At 41.6% G+C, this 20617-nt stretch overlaps 1 protein-coding gene across 5 annotated transcripts in view; it reads right to left on the bottom strand.

Moving 5' to 3' along the window:
• Positions 1-20617, bottom strand: part of JARID2 (jumonji and AT-rich interaction domain containing 2) — a 277505-nt gene that overhangs the window by 106233 nt on the left and 150655 nt on the right. For 3 of the 5 annotated variants that reach the window (XM_058432446.1, XM_032141133.2, XM_058432447.1), the window contains exon 3: positions 4641-4782. The exons of 1 other annotated variant lie outside the window; for it this stretch is intronic. In XM_058432446.1, the coding sequence (XP_058288429.1) occupies positions 4641-4782 (142 nt within the window). Of the gene's footprint in view, positions 1-4640; positions 4783-14024; positions 14187-20617 lie in introns of those variants that run through there. One more of the 5 variants, XM_032141136.2, reaches the window with a different exon arrangement.

Raw genomic sequence — 20617 nt, 5'->3', positions numbered from 1 at the left:
ACATACTGAGAGACTGATGGGGCAAACACACACTTTACAAGAAGAACTGAGTGGAATAAAAGGGCAAAATGAGAAAGGAGATAGGCAGGGCCACCTTCACATTCAAAACAGGATGAAAGGCTCTGTAATGGTTCCATTCTAAACAATATAAATTATAAACTACGTAAATGTATCATTTAAAAAAAAACAACCTCACCTACCACAATGATCAAAAGAAAAAGAAAACACCTAGAACTAAAAACAAGACTCAGCCTTCAGGGTCCCACCAGCACAGAATCTCCGGTCATCTTTTCTTGGGCTGCCCTTTCCATGAACACGGCAGAGAGATTCTGAAGGGGGGGTTGGCTTTTCCTTTTGTAAAGGGGCATCTCAGATGTCCTTTCAATGGCTAGGTAAAAATATACCGGTTTTGGTTTTGAGGTTTGTTGTTGTTGTACTTGCCTCTATAAAGAAAAATTCTGAGGAAGAGAATTAGAAACTTGAGAAAACTCCAAAACCCTCAAGAACTCTGGACTCCACTGGTTTCTATAGCTAAAAAGATCCCTAGTGTCAAGTAAAGGCACTGGCAGTAAATACACACAGCAAAATCTGACTCGGGGTTTTCTGCAGAAAAATAACACTTAAGTAAACACATGGACGTTTTAACTGAAGAATTAAAACATGTTATTAGCATCATCAGAAAAATGTAATTGCTTCAATGTGCAGGTTGGAAAAGCAGACTAGATAAGGTTGGAACTGAGGCTGGCATCAGTCTCCACCATAGATTTTTATTTTCCATAAGAAGGAAGTCAAGCACATAAAATCCCTCTCAGTCTTCCCCTTTCCCCATCACCCTACTATAGACAAAAGGCATATTTTTTTGCTGATGATTCTAAAATCATGCACATAAAAGGATGTGTAGAGTAGGAGTAATTAAATGTACAAGAATAGCTAACTAGCAATTCGTATCATTCTAAAAAATAAAGCGAAAATGCTCTTTCCAAAGCAAGTACATAAATTATGACCCTGTAGTATGATCTGAATGTGGCCCCCCAAAGCTCATGTGTTGGAAACCTAATCCCCAATCCAACAGTGCTGAGAGGGTGAGATCTTAAGAAGTGATTACATCAGGAGGGATCTGCCCTCGTGAACAGAATAATGTCACTGTCTAGGGAGTGGGTTTGTTATAAACGCAAGCTTAGACAGGCGTGGAGGCATGTGACTGACTGTAGTCCCAGTTACTCAGGAGTCTGAGGCACAAGGATCCCTTCAGCCCAGGCATTAGAGAACACAGTAAGTTAGGATCACACCACTACATTCCAGCCTGGGTAACAGAGCCAGACCCCATCTCTTTAAAAACTAAACTTAAAAAAGAAAAACAAACAACAACAAAAAACAAGCTTAGCACTTTCTTGTGCTCTCTTGCCAAGTTCTAATGCAGCAAGAAAGCTCTTGCCAGATGCAGCCCCTCAATCTTTGAATACCAAGCCTCCAGAAATGTAAGCCAATAAATTTCTGTATTTCTAAAGTTACCCCGTCTCAGCTATTCTGTTACAGCAACATGAAACAAACTACAACAATATGAATTTTTAGGAATCAGTATTTTCTCCTACAAAGTCTAAAGACCAAAAGACAATGCAAATGGTCAATCTTAAAAGCTCTTCCCCACGGCACAGTGGCTCACACCTGTGATCCCAACACTTTGGGAGGCTGAAGTGGGCGGGTCACCTGAAGTAGGGAGTTTGAGACCAGCCTGACCAACAGGGAGAAACCCTGTCTCTACTAAAACTACAAAATTAGCCGGGCATAGTGGTGCATGCCTGTAATCCCAGCTACTCGGAAGGCTGAGGCAGGAGAATCCCTTGAACCTGGGAGGCAGAGGTTGCGGTGAGCTGAGATCGCACCATTGCACTCCAGCCTGGGCAACAAAGGCGAAACTCTGTCTCAAAAAACAAACAAACAAACAAACAAACAAAAACAAACAAACAAAAAAACAAAACAAAAAACAAAAACAAAAACAAAACAAAAAAAAAAACAACAAGCTCTTCCCATGTATAATGTTTAGGAAATTTAAAACTCACAAGTAAAAAACAGCATCTGTTTAACAATCCACTAATGCTATTTTAAAATTAACCATTATAGGTAGTTACTTTAGGCTCAACTTCTCATCTTCAGAGTCAGCACATTCCATTACCCTATTAGAAAAGGCATTCTGTATGTGAGCTGAAGACAGGTTACGTATTACAGTTTCAACAGTATACTACCCAAGCTCTGGAAATTCAGGTCCCAAGTCATTTACTCTGCTTTTGAAGGCAGGGTTCATTCCCAACCCACTAAATACTGAAGAAGGATCAAAATAAAGGAGTTCTTTAAGGCCTTAAGTTTTAAGTTATCAGTTTATGCTTGCTTGCTACATACCCTGCAACATCCCAAGAAATGTATGCCCTGGCTGGGTGTGGTGACTCACGCCTATAACCCCAGCACTTTCGGAGGTAGGTGGATCACTTGAGGCCGGGAGTTCAAGGCCAGCCTGGCCAACATGGCAAAACCCCTTCTCTACTAAAAATACAAGAATTAGCCAGGTATGGTGGTATGTGCCTGTAATCCCAGCTACTCAGAAGGCTGAGGCATAAGAATCGCTTGAACCCAAGAGGCAAAGATTGCAGTGAGCTGAGATTGCACCACAGCACTCCAGCCTGGGTGACAGCGAGACTCTTGTCTCCCTCGACCCCCCCCCCAAAAAAGAAATGCATACCCTAATGACACTACGCATTTGAAGGCTACAAAATCTTCCTCTTATAATCAAGAGTGCCCCAGCCATCCTCAAAATCTACCCAAGCCTATCAAACCTTAATCCACAGAAAATCTTTATGAGACCAGAACCAAGTTAGTAGGTTGCAATGAATCCTTAATTCAGTAAGATACTTGACACATTGATAATTAAAAAGGATTTGCCATGGCTAAGTTTTCCTTCAGCTAACTCTGAAAAGAGTTTCTCTTTTCTACCACTTTAAAGAATTCCAGTTAAACGACTGCTTTGCGCTCAGGTGCCACATGACACTGTGGTCCCATACAAAGAGAAAGCCAGCAGCACTATCTTCTGAGAGAATCACAATGAGTTAGCGACAGAGAGTCCCTCCTCCTTAAGAATGAAGCCTACAACACACATCACTGCACCCGGATGCTGACCAGCTCTCAGCCAGAAGTGAGGGTGATGGTCAGCCGCATAGCTAAAGGAGTGGGTGCCCAGACTCAGAATTCTGCTCCCCAAATGGAGATGAAAGTTGATGCCAGATGCATGCCAGATGCCCATGTTGGAGGCATGGATAATATTATCACACATTCCAATATATTTACTGACACAATTTTTTACACATCCTTAAAATCACTCTCTTGTGATAATTCATGCTTTAAACTGGAACAGGGGAATGTTTGTTATGGAGTATCTGTAACATAACAGGTTCATCACTGAGACACTCTTTTTAAAGGAGTGACATACAAAGCTCAGTACACGGGAAGATCCTAACTATACTAATAACGAATCCTACGACATCTTCTAAGACAAAGTGCTGAGGATGAAGAGAAAACGAGAGAAGAATACAGATTCAATGTATTTAAAAGACGACACCTCATGATGGAGAAAATAAAGACTTTGAGCTATGCATCTCAAATTTCAGACCTGAAAACAGGAATTTTAAATATCTACACATGGCTAATCTTCTCCTTTTCTCTTAATTTTTCACTCTACTCTGTTCTTCCTTAGATACATGTAGATTGTTTCTGAAAAGTAAATTCTCCAGAATGAGTAAACAGATGAGCAGACAAGGGGGATCTTTTTTTCTTTTCCTTCAATCTCCGAAACTAACAAATTCTAAGAAAAAGTCATGAAGCTAATCATCCAGGTAAACATAAAGAGAACAAAGGGAAATATAAATTCTAAGAGGGAAAAAAAGGAAATAACATATCAGGTATGAAGTAGGGTAGATACTAGGCAAAGGGTTTCAAAAACACCCAAGTAAAATCATTATTATAAAACGTCACTGCCACTGTTTGACCATGAAACCACAAACTGTTATCAAACTACTAAAGCCAACTTCCTTACCAAACTATCTTAAGCTTATTTAGGAAAGCCACATAAAAATAACTGCTGTTCTAAGTTTTAAGCACCAATTCCACAGCTACTAACTTGGAACTTGGTAAAACAGCAAGGGATTAAAAATACACTGTGTAATTTCAGCTTTCCTGACAAGGAAAAAACGTCTCAGAAACACCACATTTACTTCTTCAAATTTTTAGAAAGATCTCTTTTCAGAAGTGGCAAAACATCACCTAATATATATATATTCCTCAAGATGACTGCTGCTGAGAATCAATTAAAATGAACAGTTAAGACAGGCATTACAAGCTGGCAACTCTTTGGCTAACTGTTCCAGCAGGAACATGTGCTGTCAGTCCAGAGCACTTTTTTTTCCATTTTTAATTATAATTATTAGACAATACTTAGAAAGCAGGACATTTGATACGAAACCTCATAATTCTGGCTCCTCTATGAAAATCAAGAGATTGGGTGAATGGGCTCACATTATCATGTGGTGAAAACTGGCAGCTGAGTTTGCAGTCCCTGGTTGAAGGTACCAATATTTTCAGCCTTGGGTACTAACCTTTTCCTCGACGGCCCTTCTTCAAAATCTGAAGAACTAACATCGTTGCTAGTGGAGGACACTTGGGATGCATCGTCCTTTTCATTCTCTGACTGTTCTGATGCTGGTCCTAATCCCTTAGACTGGTCATTACCAAGGAGCCCTACAGGTGAGAAAAGGGGACAAACACTTAAATACATCACATCAGGAGGCAGCACTTTACCACAGTTAACCCTACACAACGCTGATGAAGACAGACAAGAATGTGGATAGAAGAGAATTTAAAAGCACACATCCCTTTTGAATGGGTGGAGAAAAGTAAAACCTCATTCTATTTGAGACCTTTAAAGAGAGTGAAATGCCTAAGAGGAAAACAATTTCAACAGTAAGAAATTTGACCAGAAATTTGGAATTGTAATACTATACTTTAGGATTCTTTTTTAAAGAGTACATAAACATCTTTTGCAGCTAAAGGGTTGAAAGAAAGAAAGGAGTATCTGTTATCAAACTAGTCACTCTTGAAGTGGTAAATATTGACTCTACAGATACTGAAAATCCTTTCTGGAATTGCCTGCAGGAACCAGTACCTGCCACACAAGAAAAGGCATCCTTATCTTTGTAGCCACATTTTAGATATTAACTAGAAATACTACTCCACTTGTTTTTCTTCATAGCCATCTATAAGATTAGATTGTAACCAGATTTGCCTTTGATCATCTCAAAGGATAAAGATTCTCTATGATAGCAGATGATAAGCAGGGGAGTCTTGGTGCTCATGGATGTGCTTTTAGTAACCAAAATGTGGAAAGAAGCTGCAGGCCCTTGGGGGCTCTAAAAAGCAGCTATGTACTAACTGATATGGAAGTATTTTAACCAGCAGTAAGGTCACACTATAGGGAAACGGGTGAATAAAAAAGCCTCTCAGAGTTCCTTACATCAATGTAAGTTCTGTCAACAAGAAGCTTCCACTCATACACATGTCCACAGCGACTCGACCCGCTCGCTGTCCACTGTCTAGTCACAACCCTCGAAGGCAACCAGAGCTGGGCAGTAGCAGCACTGCTAGCACAGCATCTGCAGTTTTATGGTGCTTGATCTTGAAGCCAAAAATACAGAGTGGCCCCTTGATTTTTGCTCTTCTAGTCCTTCCACCAATTTTATGCACACTTCATTTCTCTGTACTAAGTCTTTGCGACTGAAGTATCTCAGAAAGTGACTTCTGTTAGTTGTACTAAACACTATGCAGAACACAGTGTTTTATGTATTTGATTAAAAATATATAAACATTCTGAATGAACACAGTACACATCAACAAAGCCCTGGGACCTGGCTTGTTTCTGCTTGCATTTCCCCAGTTATCTAGTTTTACATCATTCAGAGTATGAGTGATAACATAAGGTTGAAAATAAAACACATGGTTATTCACTTCGACTAATGAGGCTTTAAGAGTTCTGACTACAATACAGAAATAGAAACATACAAAAACCCCCAAAGAAAATGCCGGGAATCTGCACTGTGAGGGGAGAAGGAAACAACTGTATGGAAATCTAAGAATCCAAGGATAAAAGCGTGGCCAGTGTTTCAGAGACTGAAGCCATGTTCTCCATTACAGTAGCCACTAGTCATGTGCAGCTACTGAGCACCTGAAATATGCCTAGTGTGGATAAGAAAATACATTTTAATTGTACTTAATGGTAATTTAATATCAGAATGTAACATGTCGTTGACAATGTTACATTAATTGTGGAAATATTTTGGATTAGGTAAAATGAAATATATTAACATTTATTTCACCTACTTCTTTTGAGTGTGACTGCAGAAACTAAAGTTACGTATGTAGTTTAAATAATATCTTTACTGATCAGCACTCAGAGCACATTAGTGGAGTCACGATGCGAGTGGGGGGATCCCCTCCCCCACCCAATTAGGATACAGATGACATTTAACCGAGACTAGAGTTGGCCAAGGAACATAATATTTATCTTATCTTTAAAAAGAGAAGATGGATAAATTACCATAGAGAAAACGGGTAGAAAACTGAAAATAAAAATGCTGGTTAAAGAGCCAGATGTAAAATTGAAAAGGAAAAAAAGAGGATGCACATCGTAAATATGTATCGTCTTGGTTGAGTTCAAATTTTTCTTTTTGCTTTTGAGATAGGATCTCGCTCTGTTGCCCAGGCTGGAGGGCAGTGGCGCAATCATAGCTTACTGCAGCCTTGACCTCCTGGGCTGGAGAAATCCTCCTGCCTCAGCTGAGACCGCAGACACACGCCACCACGCTCAGCTAATCCTTGTAATTTTTGTAGAGAGACAGGGTTTCGCCATGTTGCCCAGGCTGATCTCAAACTCCTGGGCTCAAGGGATCCACTCACCTCAGCCTCCCAAAATGCTGGGATTACAGGCATGAGTCACTGCACCTGGCCTGAAGTTTCCTTTTTTCAATAGCACAAGGTGGGAATAACATAATGGAGAATAAAGCACAGAAGGCAAAAAAAAAGGGATCAATTCTGAATTTATCCATTCATTTACTTAACAAATACTATATGCCAGGGCACTGGGGATACAGGTTAATCAAAATCTAAAATTAGGAGAGAGACAAACACAGACATATGCATCACTCAGTAATAAGTGAAGAAAAGAAAGTGATGGAGAGGATAATGAGTGGGCCAATGGAGCCAGCCAGCAAGCTTGCAATACCAAAACAAGAACAAGAAAGTTGGGATTTGCAGTAAGCCTAAAAACACAGAGTGGTGATGGAGGAAGAGGACAAGGAGGAAGAAGAGCTATATTGGTATTAAAAACTAACTAAACAAGGACTAGGAGCAGCTCAGGAAGACTGGGAAGGGTTCCTATACCATTTGGTATGTAACAGCAGCTGAAGTCTTAGCTGAATAAGAGGTGAATGCATGAAAGAATGACTGAACAAATGATTTAGCAGTTAAGTAATAAAGTTAAGCTTTTTGATGACAGCTTTGCTTCTGTCCTCCTGACAAAAGGAATCTGAGTGACTGTAAAGAGAAGTGCTTCTCAAACTTGAGCATGCATGCAAATCACTCCCCAAGTGTCCCCTGTTCTAACACATTCCCAGGTGACACTAATGCTGCTTTGGCTGCTCTGGGGACTTTTGTTTTGGGGGGGGGGGGGGGGCGGGGGGGACAAGGTCTTGCTATGTCACCCATGCTAGAGTGCAGTGACATGCTCACAACAGCCTCAGCCTCCTAGGTGCAAGCAGTCCTCCTAGGCTCAAGCCAGCCTCCCGAATGGCTGGGACTACAAGTGTGCGTCACCACACCCCACTAATTTTTTTTTTTTTTTTTATACATGGGGTCTTACTTTGTTGCCAAGCTGGTCTCACACTCCTGGGTTCAAGTAATCCTTGCCCATTTCGACCTCCCAAAGCGGTGGAATTACAGGCGTGAAAACCGCACATGGCCTCATGTACCTTTTATCAATAATTTTGCCAAAAAAAAAAAAAGACGCTTGCCTGCAAAATGTCACAAAGTTACAAGAATCAGCTAACGTGACAAATAGAGACTCAAAAAAGTAACAGGTTGGAAAAAATGTGCATGTCTAAGAAGCATAAACGTAAAGAGATGTGTAATGTTCTCCCCAACTACCCTCTCACCCTGCAAATCAATTGTTTAAGTACAAATTAGGGGTAATTTTATGAAGAGATTTTACGCATGAAAAATACCTAGGAATATTAAACGATTTTATGTGAGCAAAATGCAAAACAGATAAGGCTACTCTGATAAGGCATGACTGAGCAAAAAGAAATCAAAGTACTGACTCCATTGTTCCAGGCCCTCAAACTAAATCTTCCGAGAACTCCAAAGTTTTCCACCATTCTGAGGACTGCAATGAGTACCTGAACTAGAAGAGAATCGCATTCACGTTCCAGGTTCATAAAATGGGGCCCATACATAAGGAACTGCCTTTATACAAATTAAAGGGCCATAGGCTCCCCCCACCCCCCACCTTGAGTCAGAGTCTTACTCTGTCATGAGGCTGGAGCACAGTGGCACAATCTTGGCTCACTGCAACCTCCGCCTCCCAGGTTCAAGCAATGCTCCTTCCTCAGCCTCCTGAGTAGCTGGGACTATAGGTGTTCGCTACCATGCTCAGCTAATTTTTGTATTTTTAGTAGAGACGGTGTTTCCCCATGTTGGCCAGAACAGTCTTGATCTCTTGACCTTGTGATACACCTGCCTCAGCCTCCCAAAGCGCTAGGATTACAGACGTGAGCCACCACGCCTGGCCAGGACCATAGATTTTACTGGCCCTTATGAAGGCGCAAGACTGACTTTATTCTGCACGTGATCAACTTTTTCAATTTGAGTACTTCCATTCTGTATATATCAGCCCAGAAAACATTTACATTTATTTATAGTCAGACAGCCTACATGGTTGAATAAACCTGGGCTTTTTCTTTATCTAACCCCCCCGCCGGCGACCAATCTCCCCTGTACTGACTACCACATTTCATTTTGAATGTTTTAAGTCCAATCATACAGCCTGCCCAATCCAGGAGGGCCAGGTCAGCAAGATGGAGTATGATGCCACAGGGCAACAGAGCCATTATTATAACATTAGCCAAGCTAATGTACTGCCTTTTCTCTCCCCTAACAAAGCCCTGCCACCAATTGTTAAAATTATTATTTTTAGTCAACGAAAAATAATGAAATGGCATCCCCTCCTTCACACACTCAAACCGTTTTTATTTTTCCAACCACCTCCCCCACCCCGACCAACACAAACCTTTGTTGGGGAGAGGAGGTTAAACAGAGGAAATTGAATGAATGGCCCAAAGATTCAGTCTATCCCATTAGCATTTGTTCTCCTCTATTAATATTCAGTAGGTTGAACTTAAATTAAACCATGTCTATTGTCTTTCACAAAAGCAATAAATATGAGCTGAAAATTGTAAATCACTGCAGTAAAGGCAGCTTGGTTACTGTGCCTGCAACCTCAGCTAGTCACCATCAGCTGACAGGAGAAGTGCGTCTAGGATCCAAGACCATTTAGCCACAAGGCAGTGTCCATTTGTGCAGCTGAGAACTCTAAAGAAACTGAACACAACAGAACCCTGCCATCAGCAGCTCTGCACATTCAGGAGCTTTTCACCCCATCTCCCAAATTAGCAAGAAATGAAAAGACCGCACAAAACAATACAACAAAACAGGCTTCTTTCTGAGTGTGGAACAGCAGCATCAATATGGAACAGGAATTCCTGTTGTTCTTGGAAACTGGAGATACTAGTGTATGGCTCTCTCCCTCTTGCCTTATATGATGGGCGTTGGGAAAATTGAAACACAAATTAGGCCAAAGATTCCTTTAGCTGAAGGAACTTCTAAAGCAACGGATGAGAACGACAGATTTCAGAACACAGATGTATGGACAGAAGACAACTCTTTTCTAATATCTGGAAAAAAAAGGGGGGGGAGACTAGAGCATGTAGTCTATATCATTTTATGATGTTTTAGACACAAAGAAGTTTTACCGGTCCTGTCTCATTAGCTACACATACATGACAATAGAAAACCAAAGGAAAAGCCAATGGCTCTATTCCACAAAAGCAATGCCAAAAGAAGGGTTAAAAAGAAAGGAAAAACGAGGAGGGCTTTGAGGCTGTTCCAGGGCTTCTAAAACATCTGGAGCACACCAAAGTCATTAGCATATTAGGGTGAGTCAATGTATTTAGCTTTGTTGTAGAAAAGATGCACAAAAGGTAATTCTGTATTATAGAGCCAATGCCGTCTGTCACCCTGTCACTGTGAGACAAGGTTATCACATTACATATCAAACAGTCAAGCATCCAAAGAGAGCTTTCATTTTCAGCAGCAATTTGTGTGTGTGTGTGTGTGTGTGTGTGTGTGTGTGTGTGTGTGTGTGTGCACACACGCAGCACTTTAAGTTGATAGAAAAATTATAAAAGCAGCCCCCATGGCTGAGGTAGGGCCCTCTCTGAGGTCATCAGAATGCAGGGTTTGCTGCCATTGATAGTGAAAAATAAATGTTACATTCACTCAGGTTTTGCAAAGAGAAAAAAAAATGAATTGCTCTTTAAGCAGGGTAGGCATTCCGATGCCAGGGCAGATTTGGCTTTGGGCCTGCTTGGCATGGTCAATATGAACATGGAGTTTGCCCATCACTGTACACATGCGGGTCAGCATGTGAAGCTTCCAATGGAGCACAGAGCTCCAGGGAGAGGGGCGAGCAGGCCGCAGGGTCTGCAGAGCACAGCCCAGGCTTGTCCACTGACATGCTCACCAGATCAACACGCTGGTATGACTGAGAACAAATGCCAGTCATGAGGCATGATGTCGGTGGCACACTTGTGGTCAAGGAGGCACAAATGAAAGTGGTTTCATACCTCGGCTTATGGAAAATAATTATCCCTTTCTCTCATGAGACCAGCCCCTGAGGCTACTAGGGCTCCCCTTTGTCTACTGTCAAATCAGCTATGGAGATTTCCCATTTGGGTCAAGAAAAGACAATCCAAAAACACCCCCATCCATCACTCCTTAAAACAGTCCCAAGATATGAAGGCAGGGATGGGGAGGATGAATAGGTGGACATGGGGGACATATTTTTGTTACATTTAACCCCTCCAAAAACAGATGTAAATACTGATTTGTAAATCAACAATCTCACAAGAGCTCACCACCACAAGAATCCGCCCCCACGACACACCTTCAACAATCTACACCTCTTTTGCATGCACAATTTTTTGAGAAAGTGTTAGATACTAAAACCTGACACGGTGTTCATTATTAACATGGAAAAGTTGGGTCACTGGGTAGATAAGGAAAATGCCTGACTCCATCCTTTTTTTCCAATTTCAGAACCAAGTAAATGACTACCTTTGAGAAAGATGGGACCCTGGGCCCCAGAAGTCAATAAATGCCTTGAGCTACAAAGAAACAAACCCAGCAGACATCTCCTATTTCCTCAGAGGAAGAGGTAAGCAGAACACTGCAACTACTAGAATGGGCCCTATTCTTGCTATCTAGACCCCAAATGAGTAAGAACCACCAAAAGACAAAAGACCTCCCCTTCGCACATCCTAACCAACAATCCCAGGGGGACAGAAAACATTGCTCACTGAGAGTATCCAACAAAAATAAATAAAAATAGACAACAAGGCTGACAGTTTAACTTTATTCAACACAAAACCTCTCACAAAAACAAAGAGCCGTGATCTTCAGGAAAGATTTCCCAACCAGCCCAGAAGCTATTTAAACTCTGATGATCACCAGTGTAAACATAATGTACCGCTCATTTTGGCACAACTCCCTGTTACTTCTTTGGGCAAGGGCTCATCCTCCCTACTCTCTTCCCCTCTTCACTCCTTCTTCATCCTTAATATGACCTTTATAACAATCAGAACAAGTACAGTACCTAGAATAATAATAATGACTGAATTATAAACACCCATGATGCTCTGCAATCAGCAGTTCTAGTTTTGTGTTCAATCCCATGACTACTCTATCCCAGGCCGTAACTGCTCTGGGTCCACACTTCATCTCAACACCCTTTTAATTTTACACTGACAACCCAGTCAAACACACACCCACCAGACAACCCAGTTATAAATACCCACCAAAACATAAATCCCTGGAATCCCCTAGGATATGCAACTCGAGCTTCTATCAGCTCATGAAAAGAATTCCACACCACAGAGGGCCCAGAACTGACCACCTCCAAGGTCAAAAGCCGCCTACAGAAGAAAACTGACTCAAGGCAACAGTGGGCTTAGGCTGATGCGTAACCATGAGCGGCAGAACAATGGCATCACTGCAGAGCAAGGGAACTCAGCCACATGAAGGAGACGGAAACACAAGGGCATTTTTTTTTTTTTTGAGAATTTTTCTAAGACAGATAAATGAGCCCAACATGTGGAAAGTCTTGTGTTCAGATAAACTAACAGGCCCAAATTTGATTTCTCATCTCACAGAATTTGCACTTCTCAAAGGGAGATGTCCATGAACACAGCATGTTCATAGATAGCTAATGATATTCTTCTACCTTCAAGTAATTACAAGTGTGTATGTACTTAGGTCTCTAAAGCTTCCTATCATCTTTACCCCACAAATGTAAGGTACCAAAAGAAACCGGGTATCCAATTTGAGTCAGGCTCTCCAAAGATAGGCAAAGCTGCTGCTTTAACTCAATCGACAAGTGCCATAAAGTTATCGGTTTCTGTACTAATCTGTAATGATAAATGGGCAAAGCTCCACAAACTTCGTGTCCTGATTGACACCATAATTTGTGGATAAATAAACAGCCACACCCTTTGCCCTGAAACCTCTCTGGGCTGCCTTCATTCCCTAGGATAAAAGGAATCTCTTGGAAGTTCTAAGTTCTGTTTTCTTTGTAGCATGACTAGGAGGGACAGTAGTTCCCCAGTTTCCTTATTACCTCATTCACATATCAAGAAATCAACTGCCCTCCTGCTTTTCAAATGAATATATTCAGAGAGGATTAAGTAGTCCATTCAAAGTTAAAAAAAAAAGAAAAAACCTGCTGACAACAAATAACTTCAGAAAGGCCTACTGCCTCCTAGAGCAGCATTCTTTCCACTACTGAAATATAATGAATGGAAGCAGTACAGAAAGCAGTACTATAGGAATGTGGCCATGGAATCTGCTAAGATTTGAGGCACCAAACACTGAAGGTTCCTCAAATTCATCTGTGTTTACAGACAGTAATACAGACATGAATTAATGCACGAAATTCGAAAGAAGAATCAAGAGAACTCAAAGTTTAAAGCTTTTAGGTCTCAATCCAGAACCACTTCAGGTCTCAGGATCTATTTGCATGCCTCAGTTTCCTCCATCTTTCAAGGAAAGAAGATGGAGATAGAAAAAGAAAGGATTAATGGAAATGAAAGCAAACATGCTGTTTATGAAGGAAACCAGAGCTATGGTGAGGACGAACTAATTAACTTTAATCAAACATTTATTTTTAAATGCTGGGAAATGATCAGATAAATTGGTAATAAAATAAAAGGGACCAGCTATAGCTGGATGGCATTCAGTCTCCAGAGAAATGTCTAAATTCATACAAGCCTGATTGAAACTGCAGATTTGGCCAAAATGGTCAACAGAGCTTAATGCTTTAAGAGCGACATTAATTCTCTCTTGTAAATTTCCACAGTGCCTTTGCAGGAGCCACCATTGCCCCTAGGGAGGATATCAAAGCTAAAAGAATATTAATATTAAGCAAATCGCAACACTTTTTACATAGTCTCTCATATATATATAGCACCTTGCCATCCACAATGGATTTAATCAGGACCCCAGCAGGGAAACCCACAAAGGCCTTTTTCTCCAACAAAAGCCATACCAGCCTGAAACAAATCTAGAGCTATTTGGTTTGTCTTTTATTTATAGGAACAGACCTTCTATCCCAGGTTCCTCAAGATAAGCCACCAAAAACTGCACCTGACAGACCCGTGGAGCAGCCATCCTCAGAGCCGGATCATTGCAGAGACAGAGAGGAAGAAGGACAGAGGGAGGGAGGGAGGGAGGAAGAGCGCAGTGAGGCAGGCTCCGGAGCACTTGTCAACAATCCTCCCCTGTACGTAATAAGCAAGCGGCAGTGCAGATTCCGCGCGGCAATAGGACGGCCAGAACAGCAATGGGGCCGAGGGGGAGGGGAGGCAGCCAGGAGAGAAGGTTATTTATGTGCATGGGAGGGAATCGAACACCAAAGAGGAGGGGTCTCCGGCTGGCTCCCCCCACCCTGATAAATTAAAATGAGAAAAAGGAAAAGAGCCACTAGCTTTTCATCCTGCCATTTCCCCAACCTGCAATGCAGACAAATCCGAAGTATAGAATTTCTGACATATGGGGGGGAGGGGGACATTCACAGTTTAATTGTGCACACTTTTGTGTCCCCAGCCGGTCAGATGCCCCCACCCCATTGCCAAGCACACCCCACCCCCACGGACAGCGGACTCCAGGGCGCAGTTTCAATGGCATCCCTTTTTAATATCATAATCTGTGTCATTCAGCACTTGCCTTTTATTTATTTTTATTTGTTTTTTTGGCTGGGAAACCTGGGCAGCTCTCCAGACAGACTGCAGAAATCTCTTTCCACATGCTCCTCCTCCAGCCCGCCCTCCCCCTTCCTCTGATTCCAGCTTCCACGGAGCCTCATTACTTATGAAGTGACCGCAAGGGCCACCACTGCCCCCACCAGCAACACAGGGGCACCCCTCCCCCTGCCCTGCGCAGGCCCCTCCCCGAGGCACATAAATTGATCTAATCTAATCAAACAGAAGCTGTTTTCTCTCATTGTTTCTTGAGGATCTTTCACAGAACCGGCTCTGTGGTCTGGCAGCTGCTGGGAGGGGTGAAAAAGGCAGGAGTCCAACTGAGGGCTGGCCAGCTCCCTGGCCTCAGACAACTGAAGTACACATCTCCTTTCATATGTTATACCTTTTTGATTTTTAAAGTCAATTCTCTTGAAGCCTTTGAACCTCAACCAGCAATGATAATGTCCAAAACACATGCTCTCAACACTACCACACGCTTCTCTTCATGCCCTTCCAAGGGGAGGAAGATGGTGGCCAAGTCCACATGGCACTGGAAGTTTTCCTCAGATGCATCCAGAGGAACTGGAAACATGCCTTACTAATACTTTCAGTTTCTTGTTTCCTAGTTGTTGAACCATCTAACGAGGCCCTTCTGGGTTCTAATACTTCACACACAGTAACATACCTCACAAAAACCCTGAAGGTAGATGTCAACTTTGCTCAAGAGCAAAGTCACCCAGGCAAGCAGGCAATCAAAGCCAAATGGGTATTCTCTCCACAATGACCAACTCTTGTTTGCTGAATAATTAAAGCTCATAAACATGCCAGAACTTCTTACATCAAAAATATATAAACATAAATATATATATACATACACATAAACACACACACACAGACAGACATCAGGAAGCTAGATGATGGTCCTCCTTAGTGTCTATTTGATATCCACCACTTTAAAATCATAATTATATATAGGGCCTCAGAGATACTCTACTACAATTCCCCCACTTCGCAGATGATGTAACTGTGGCTAAAACCAAGTTTGTCTCTTAGCAAAGGTCGCAGAGCTAGCTCCTATGTCTCAACAGACAGGAGGCTATCCGAGAAACCAGTGGCACTGGGGAAGAAGGGGTGGGGTAACCTCAATATACAATTCCCTATAGAACACAGAAGGCTGGAAAAGAGTTGCTCTCCAATGGTTGCCAGGGTGAGCCCCCACAGCAGACCCTTATTTAGTGCTCCACAGTGCAGCATGTTCCTGTTAACAGTGAACAAGTTGTTTGGCATGCACCCCACCACAGCGTAAGTCATACAGAGTCCATTAAAGAACATTCAGGGGATGACTATTTGGCCTTTTTCCTCTTCCTTCTACTGGGACATGTCTTTTGGCTGCTTCAATGATCAACAGCACCCATAGCAGAGAACTGGAAAGGAGACCTGAGGCAGATATTCTGATGTATGCTAATTCTCAGCAAGGTTGGTAAGAAAAGTAGAAATGCCGAGACATAAACAGTTGGCCAGAAATGAAGTTTCACAATCACGTATGATTAGTGGTTTTCCTGAACACCCCCAGTTCTGTCACTCAAACACTCAGAGTGCACACAGGCATCAGCACTAATAAAACACTATCTGCCCCTTTCCTATCTCCACTGCTTCCTTCTCTTCTAGTCAACTAAAGAGAAATGGGTATTTAAATTTTAAGAAATAAGAAAAGCCTCACCGTCGTCATTACTTCCTGATCATGCAGGCAATATTTCCTAAAATACAGTACATGCAAGCCAGTCCCGTGTCTGTGAGGCAGGGAAGGAGACTTAACAAAACTCTCCGTTGTAAATGGCCATAAGTTTTAGACTGTTTAGACAAAATGTTGGTCCCCTACTAAAGAAGAAACATGCAAACTACCATATTAGACTCACAGCATCCTCTGGAAGACCAAGAATAACACTAAGAAATAGGTTCAGCTTAGGAATACCAACACAACTTACAATATTTAAAGACAAGAAAGAAGAGAGGGTGGAAAGACTGGGGAAGAACTTTTCTTGGCTCCATCCATGTTCATTAACAGGATGAAGGCACCACCATCTAAGTTTCAATAGTGAAATATCAGAGCAAGTCATAAATCTTAAACGAAAGTCCTCTGAATAATCAATCCACTTTAATTTTTAAGGATATAAAGAATATCTGTGAACCTGCAGCCAAACCCAACTACTCAAACATAACCTAAAGCCTTGCCTATGTGCTAACTTTTTTATATTGTAACATAAACATATATAAATAGCATTTTGTTTCACCGCATTTGATTATAAACTTTACAAAACAGGTTCCAATGGGAATTGGGCTTTTTCCAACTCAACATCAAGTTACTAAGATCCATCCACGGCCTTGCTTATATCTCTTGCCTATCCATTTTCATTATTACACAATGGATTATCTCTAATACTACACAGCTGACGAATGGTGGGTATTCCACCATGATTCTCATGTCCAAGGGCATCTACGGCGCTTCTAGTTTATTGCTATCATGAACCATGTTGCAATTCCTCTCTGCGAGTCTCCAGGAAATCATGCACTAGAGTTTCTCTTAGATAATATTTGGGACTGGAAGTGGTAGGTATCCTTGGATATGCAAATGTTCAAATTTACAAGTTGAATGGCAAATCAGTTTCCAAAGCAGGTGTCAACTTTTGATTTTGCACCAGTAATGTTACCACTGTAATCCCAAAATGTTTAAAGACCTTCTATAACATGTCACAAGAGAGACCAAGGAACTCTACTAACTCTAATTCAGGAGAAGTCAGAATTTTCAGAAGGGATCTCATATTCACAGTAATTCTATGCAGCCAACCAGGTTCACGGCTGCCATCCACCTAATTATCACCTCAACCCCAGGACCAACCCCAGTTGGTGCCTTGGTATTTCAGTACCATGCAATGAATAATTTCCCCAAAACTACTAATCGCAAAGGAGGGGTAGGGTGGTGTGGATTGTCGTGTGATAGAAGAGAGTACAAAGTTATGGTGCCAGAGAATTTCACATAATATAGAATTTTAATGGTCACACAGCATTAAGCCATGTATTTGTAATGATATTTCTGTGTTATATGGATGAAATTACATAGTATTGACCATATCACATAGGGTGTGATAAAAATTAATGCAGAAAGATGATCTACTATGCTAATATTTGACTTTCAAAAACATCATTAAAGTGTGGGCACTCTATGGCAGCAGTATAGTAATAATAAATATTACCTGTTGGAATTTCATTGAAATAAAAGTTAATACACTGGCACTATACCAACCAGAATTAGGTACACACAGATTCTGGCTTGAACGCTTTCCAAGAAGGCTTGGTAATTCCTGAAACACCAACAGTGCTGAACTTTGTAATACATGTGGCTGGCCCGATAGCTAACACGTCGACAAGGCCACACCGTACAATTATAAAATAATACCAATAATTAGAAGAACATAGTAGGGTGACCCGGATTGGGTGATGGTAGGCAAACTCGTGAAACTAACTGGGTTGTTAATGCTACAATTAAAGTAGTCATTCCAATTCAGAAGCTATCAAAAAAGACAACACTGTAGCCCTCCTTATCTGGGTTTTAGATTTCCAAGGTTTCAGTCAGCCATGTTCAACCAAGGTCTGAGAATACTAAATTTAAAAATCCCCAAAATAAACAATTCATAAGTTTTAAATTGCACACCATTTTGTGTAGCATGCTGAAACCTTGAACTATCCTGCCCCCAGGACGTGAATGATTTGCACTGCACAGTATTTATGTATAAAAAAAAAAAACACAGTATATATAGGGTTTGGTAATAGCGAATAGTTTCAGGCATCCCGTGGATATGGGAGGACTACTGTATTCTACATGAATTTTTTAAATTAAAAAATACTTATTTGATAAACACCTTGCACTAAAAACCTTAGTGGATCATAGCACACACAGCTATGATTAAGAATCATTAAGAAAAATCATAAGACTTCTCTCTGCCTCAGTTTCCTCACCTGTTAAATGGAAATAAGGACAACACTGGTGTTGGGCGCATTAATTACACAAGTAAAAGGGTTTGTGCTACACTGTAAACATACAGGGCTACCTACATGCATTCATGGTAATAAAACACTCAAATTTTGATTCAATATATATTGTTGGCTTTTTGGCTGGAAAAAGAAACATATAATAAAATATACTTAACCTATCTGAAGGTGATCCAGTTAATGAATTTTAAAAGGTGAACACAGAAATAATGCCAAGTCAAACAAAATCATCAACCTTTTTCAGAATATTTTGAAACCATTACTCAATAGTATCAAGTAATATTGAACCAGAATCACAAAAAAAGCTGTTTACCTACTTAGGAATAGTGAAGAAAGGAAAACTGTCTATTAAAAGCACTGAGGCCACGTGCAGTGGCTCACGCCTGTAATCCCAGCACTTAGGGAGGCCAAGGTGGGCAGGTCACAAGGTCAGGAGATTGAGACCATCCTGGCCAACATGATGAAACCTTGTCTCTACTAAAATACAAAAAATTAGCCAGGCATGGTGGTGCACGCCTGTAGTCCCAGCTACTGGGGAGGCTGAGGCAGGGGAAGCACTTGAACCCAAGAGAGGGACACTGCAGTGAGTCGAGATCTCGCCACTGCACTCCAGCCTGGTGACAGAGTGAGAATCCATCTCAGAAAAGGGCTAGGAACGGTGGATCACGACTGTAACCACAGCATTTTGGGAGGCCGATGTGGGCAGATCACCTGAGGTCGGGAGTTCAAGACCAGTCTGACCAACACGGAGAAATCCCATCTCTTTAGTAGAGATGGGATACATAATTAGGCCAAGCATGGTGGCTCACACCTGTAATCCCAGCACTTTGGGAGGCCGAGGCGGGCAGATCACAAGGTCAGGAGATCGAGACCATCCTGGCTAACACGATGAAATCCCATCTCTGCTAAAAATACAAAAAATTAGCCGGGCACAGTGGTGCGTGCCTGTGGTCCCAACTATTCAGGACTCCCGGAGTTGCGGTGAGCTGAGATCACACCATTGCACTCCAGCCTGGGCAACAACAGCAAAAACTCCGTGCCCCTACCACCCCCAAAAAAAGCATTGAAACAAAGGGCTGATAGGTCAAAACTGAAGAGTGAGTAATCACCTCTTCAAATTTCTGACTCTGACAAAAGTAGTACCCTCATATGCTGCTAGTGTGATTAACTGATAAAATCTTTCAAAAGAGCAACCTGGAAATGAAGGCTAACAAATCTATAATCCAGTAATTTCTAGAAATTAATACTAACAAACCAATAACAGAAGCAATGATTTGCTTCTAATAATTACTTTGTTGGTTAATACAACAAATTAATGACAGAAGCAAAAATTTCAATGTAGCTTGTTTTGATTATTTTGCCACTTCTTTGACTGGTTTAAATTGTATGTCTGTTTCCCAAAAAAAAAAAAAGAAAAAGAAAAGAAAAGAAAAAATTATTCTACATCGGCTTCCTGGGCCATGCAATAGACCAATTAGCAATGCTTTGGTTCTGAATTACTGCATGAAGCCGCTAGGGTAGCTGGGTTGAGTCCTCCCTGTGCGGCAGCTGACACATTCTCTGCATTACTTGACCCTTGGAGCTTTGAGGCCTTTGCACATGCTGTTTGTTCCCTTTTCTGACTATTCTCTCCTCTGCCTAGAGAGTGCCTGCTCCTCTTTCCATTTGACAGGTCCTACTCCAATATAATTTCAAAACATACGAAGGTAACATTTACCCAACTGTCATGTTCCTTCAAGAAGAAGATTTAGTCTTGCTCATCTTTTGTTTTGCTTTGAGACAGGGTCTTGCTCTGTGTCCCAGGTTGCAGTCGAGTAGCGCAATCTAGGTTCACCACGGCGTCGACCTTCCGGACTCAACCAATCCTCCCACCTCAGCTTCCCAAGTAGCTGTACTACAGGTAGGCG

This window comes from Hylobates moloch, unplaced genomic scaffold (genome assembly GCF_009828535.3).
Source record: "Hylobates moloch isolate HMO894 unplaced genomic scaffold, HMol_V3 SCAFFOLD_20, whole genome shotgun sequence".
In the NCBI taxonomy this organism is placed as follows: Eukaryota; Metazoa; Chordata; class Mammalia; order Primates; family Hylobatidae; genus Hylobates; species Hylobates moloch.
Note: the sequence above shows the minus strand (reverse complement) of the source record. Positions and strands in the feature narration are given on the sequence as shown.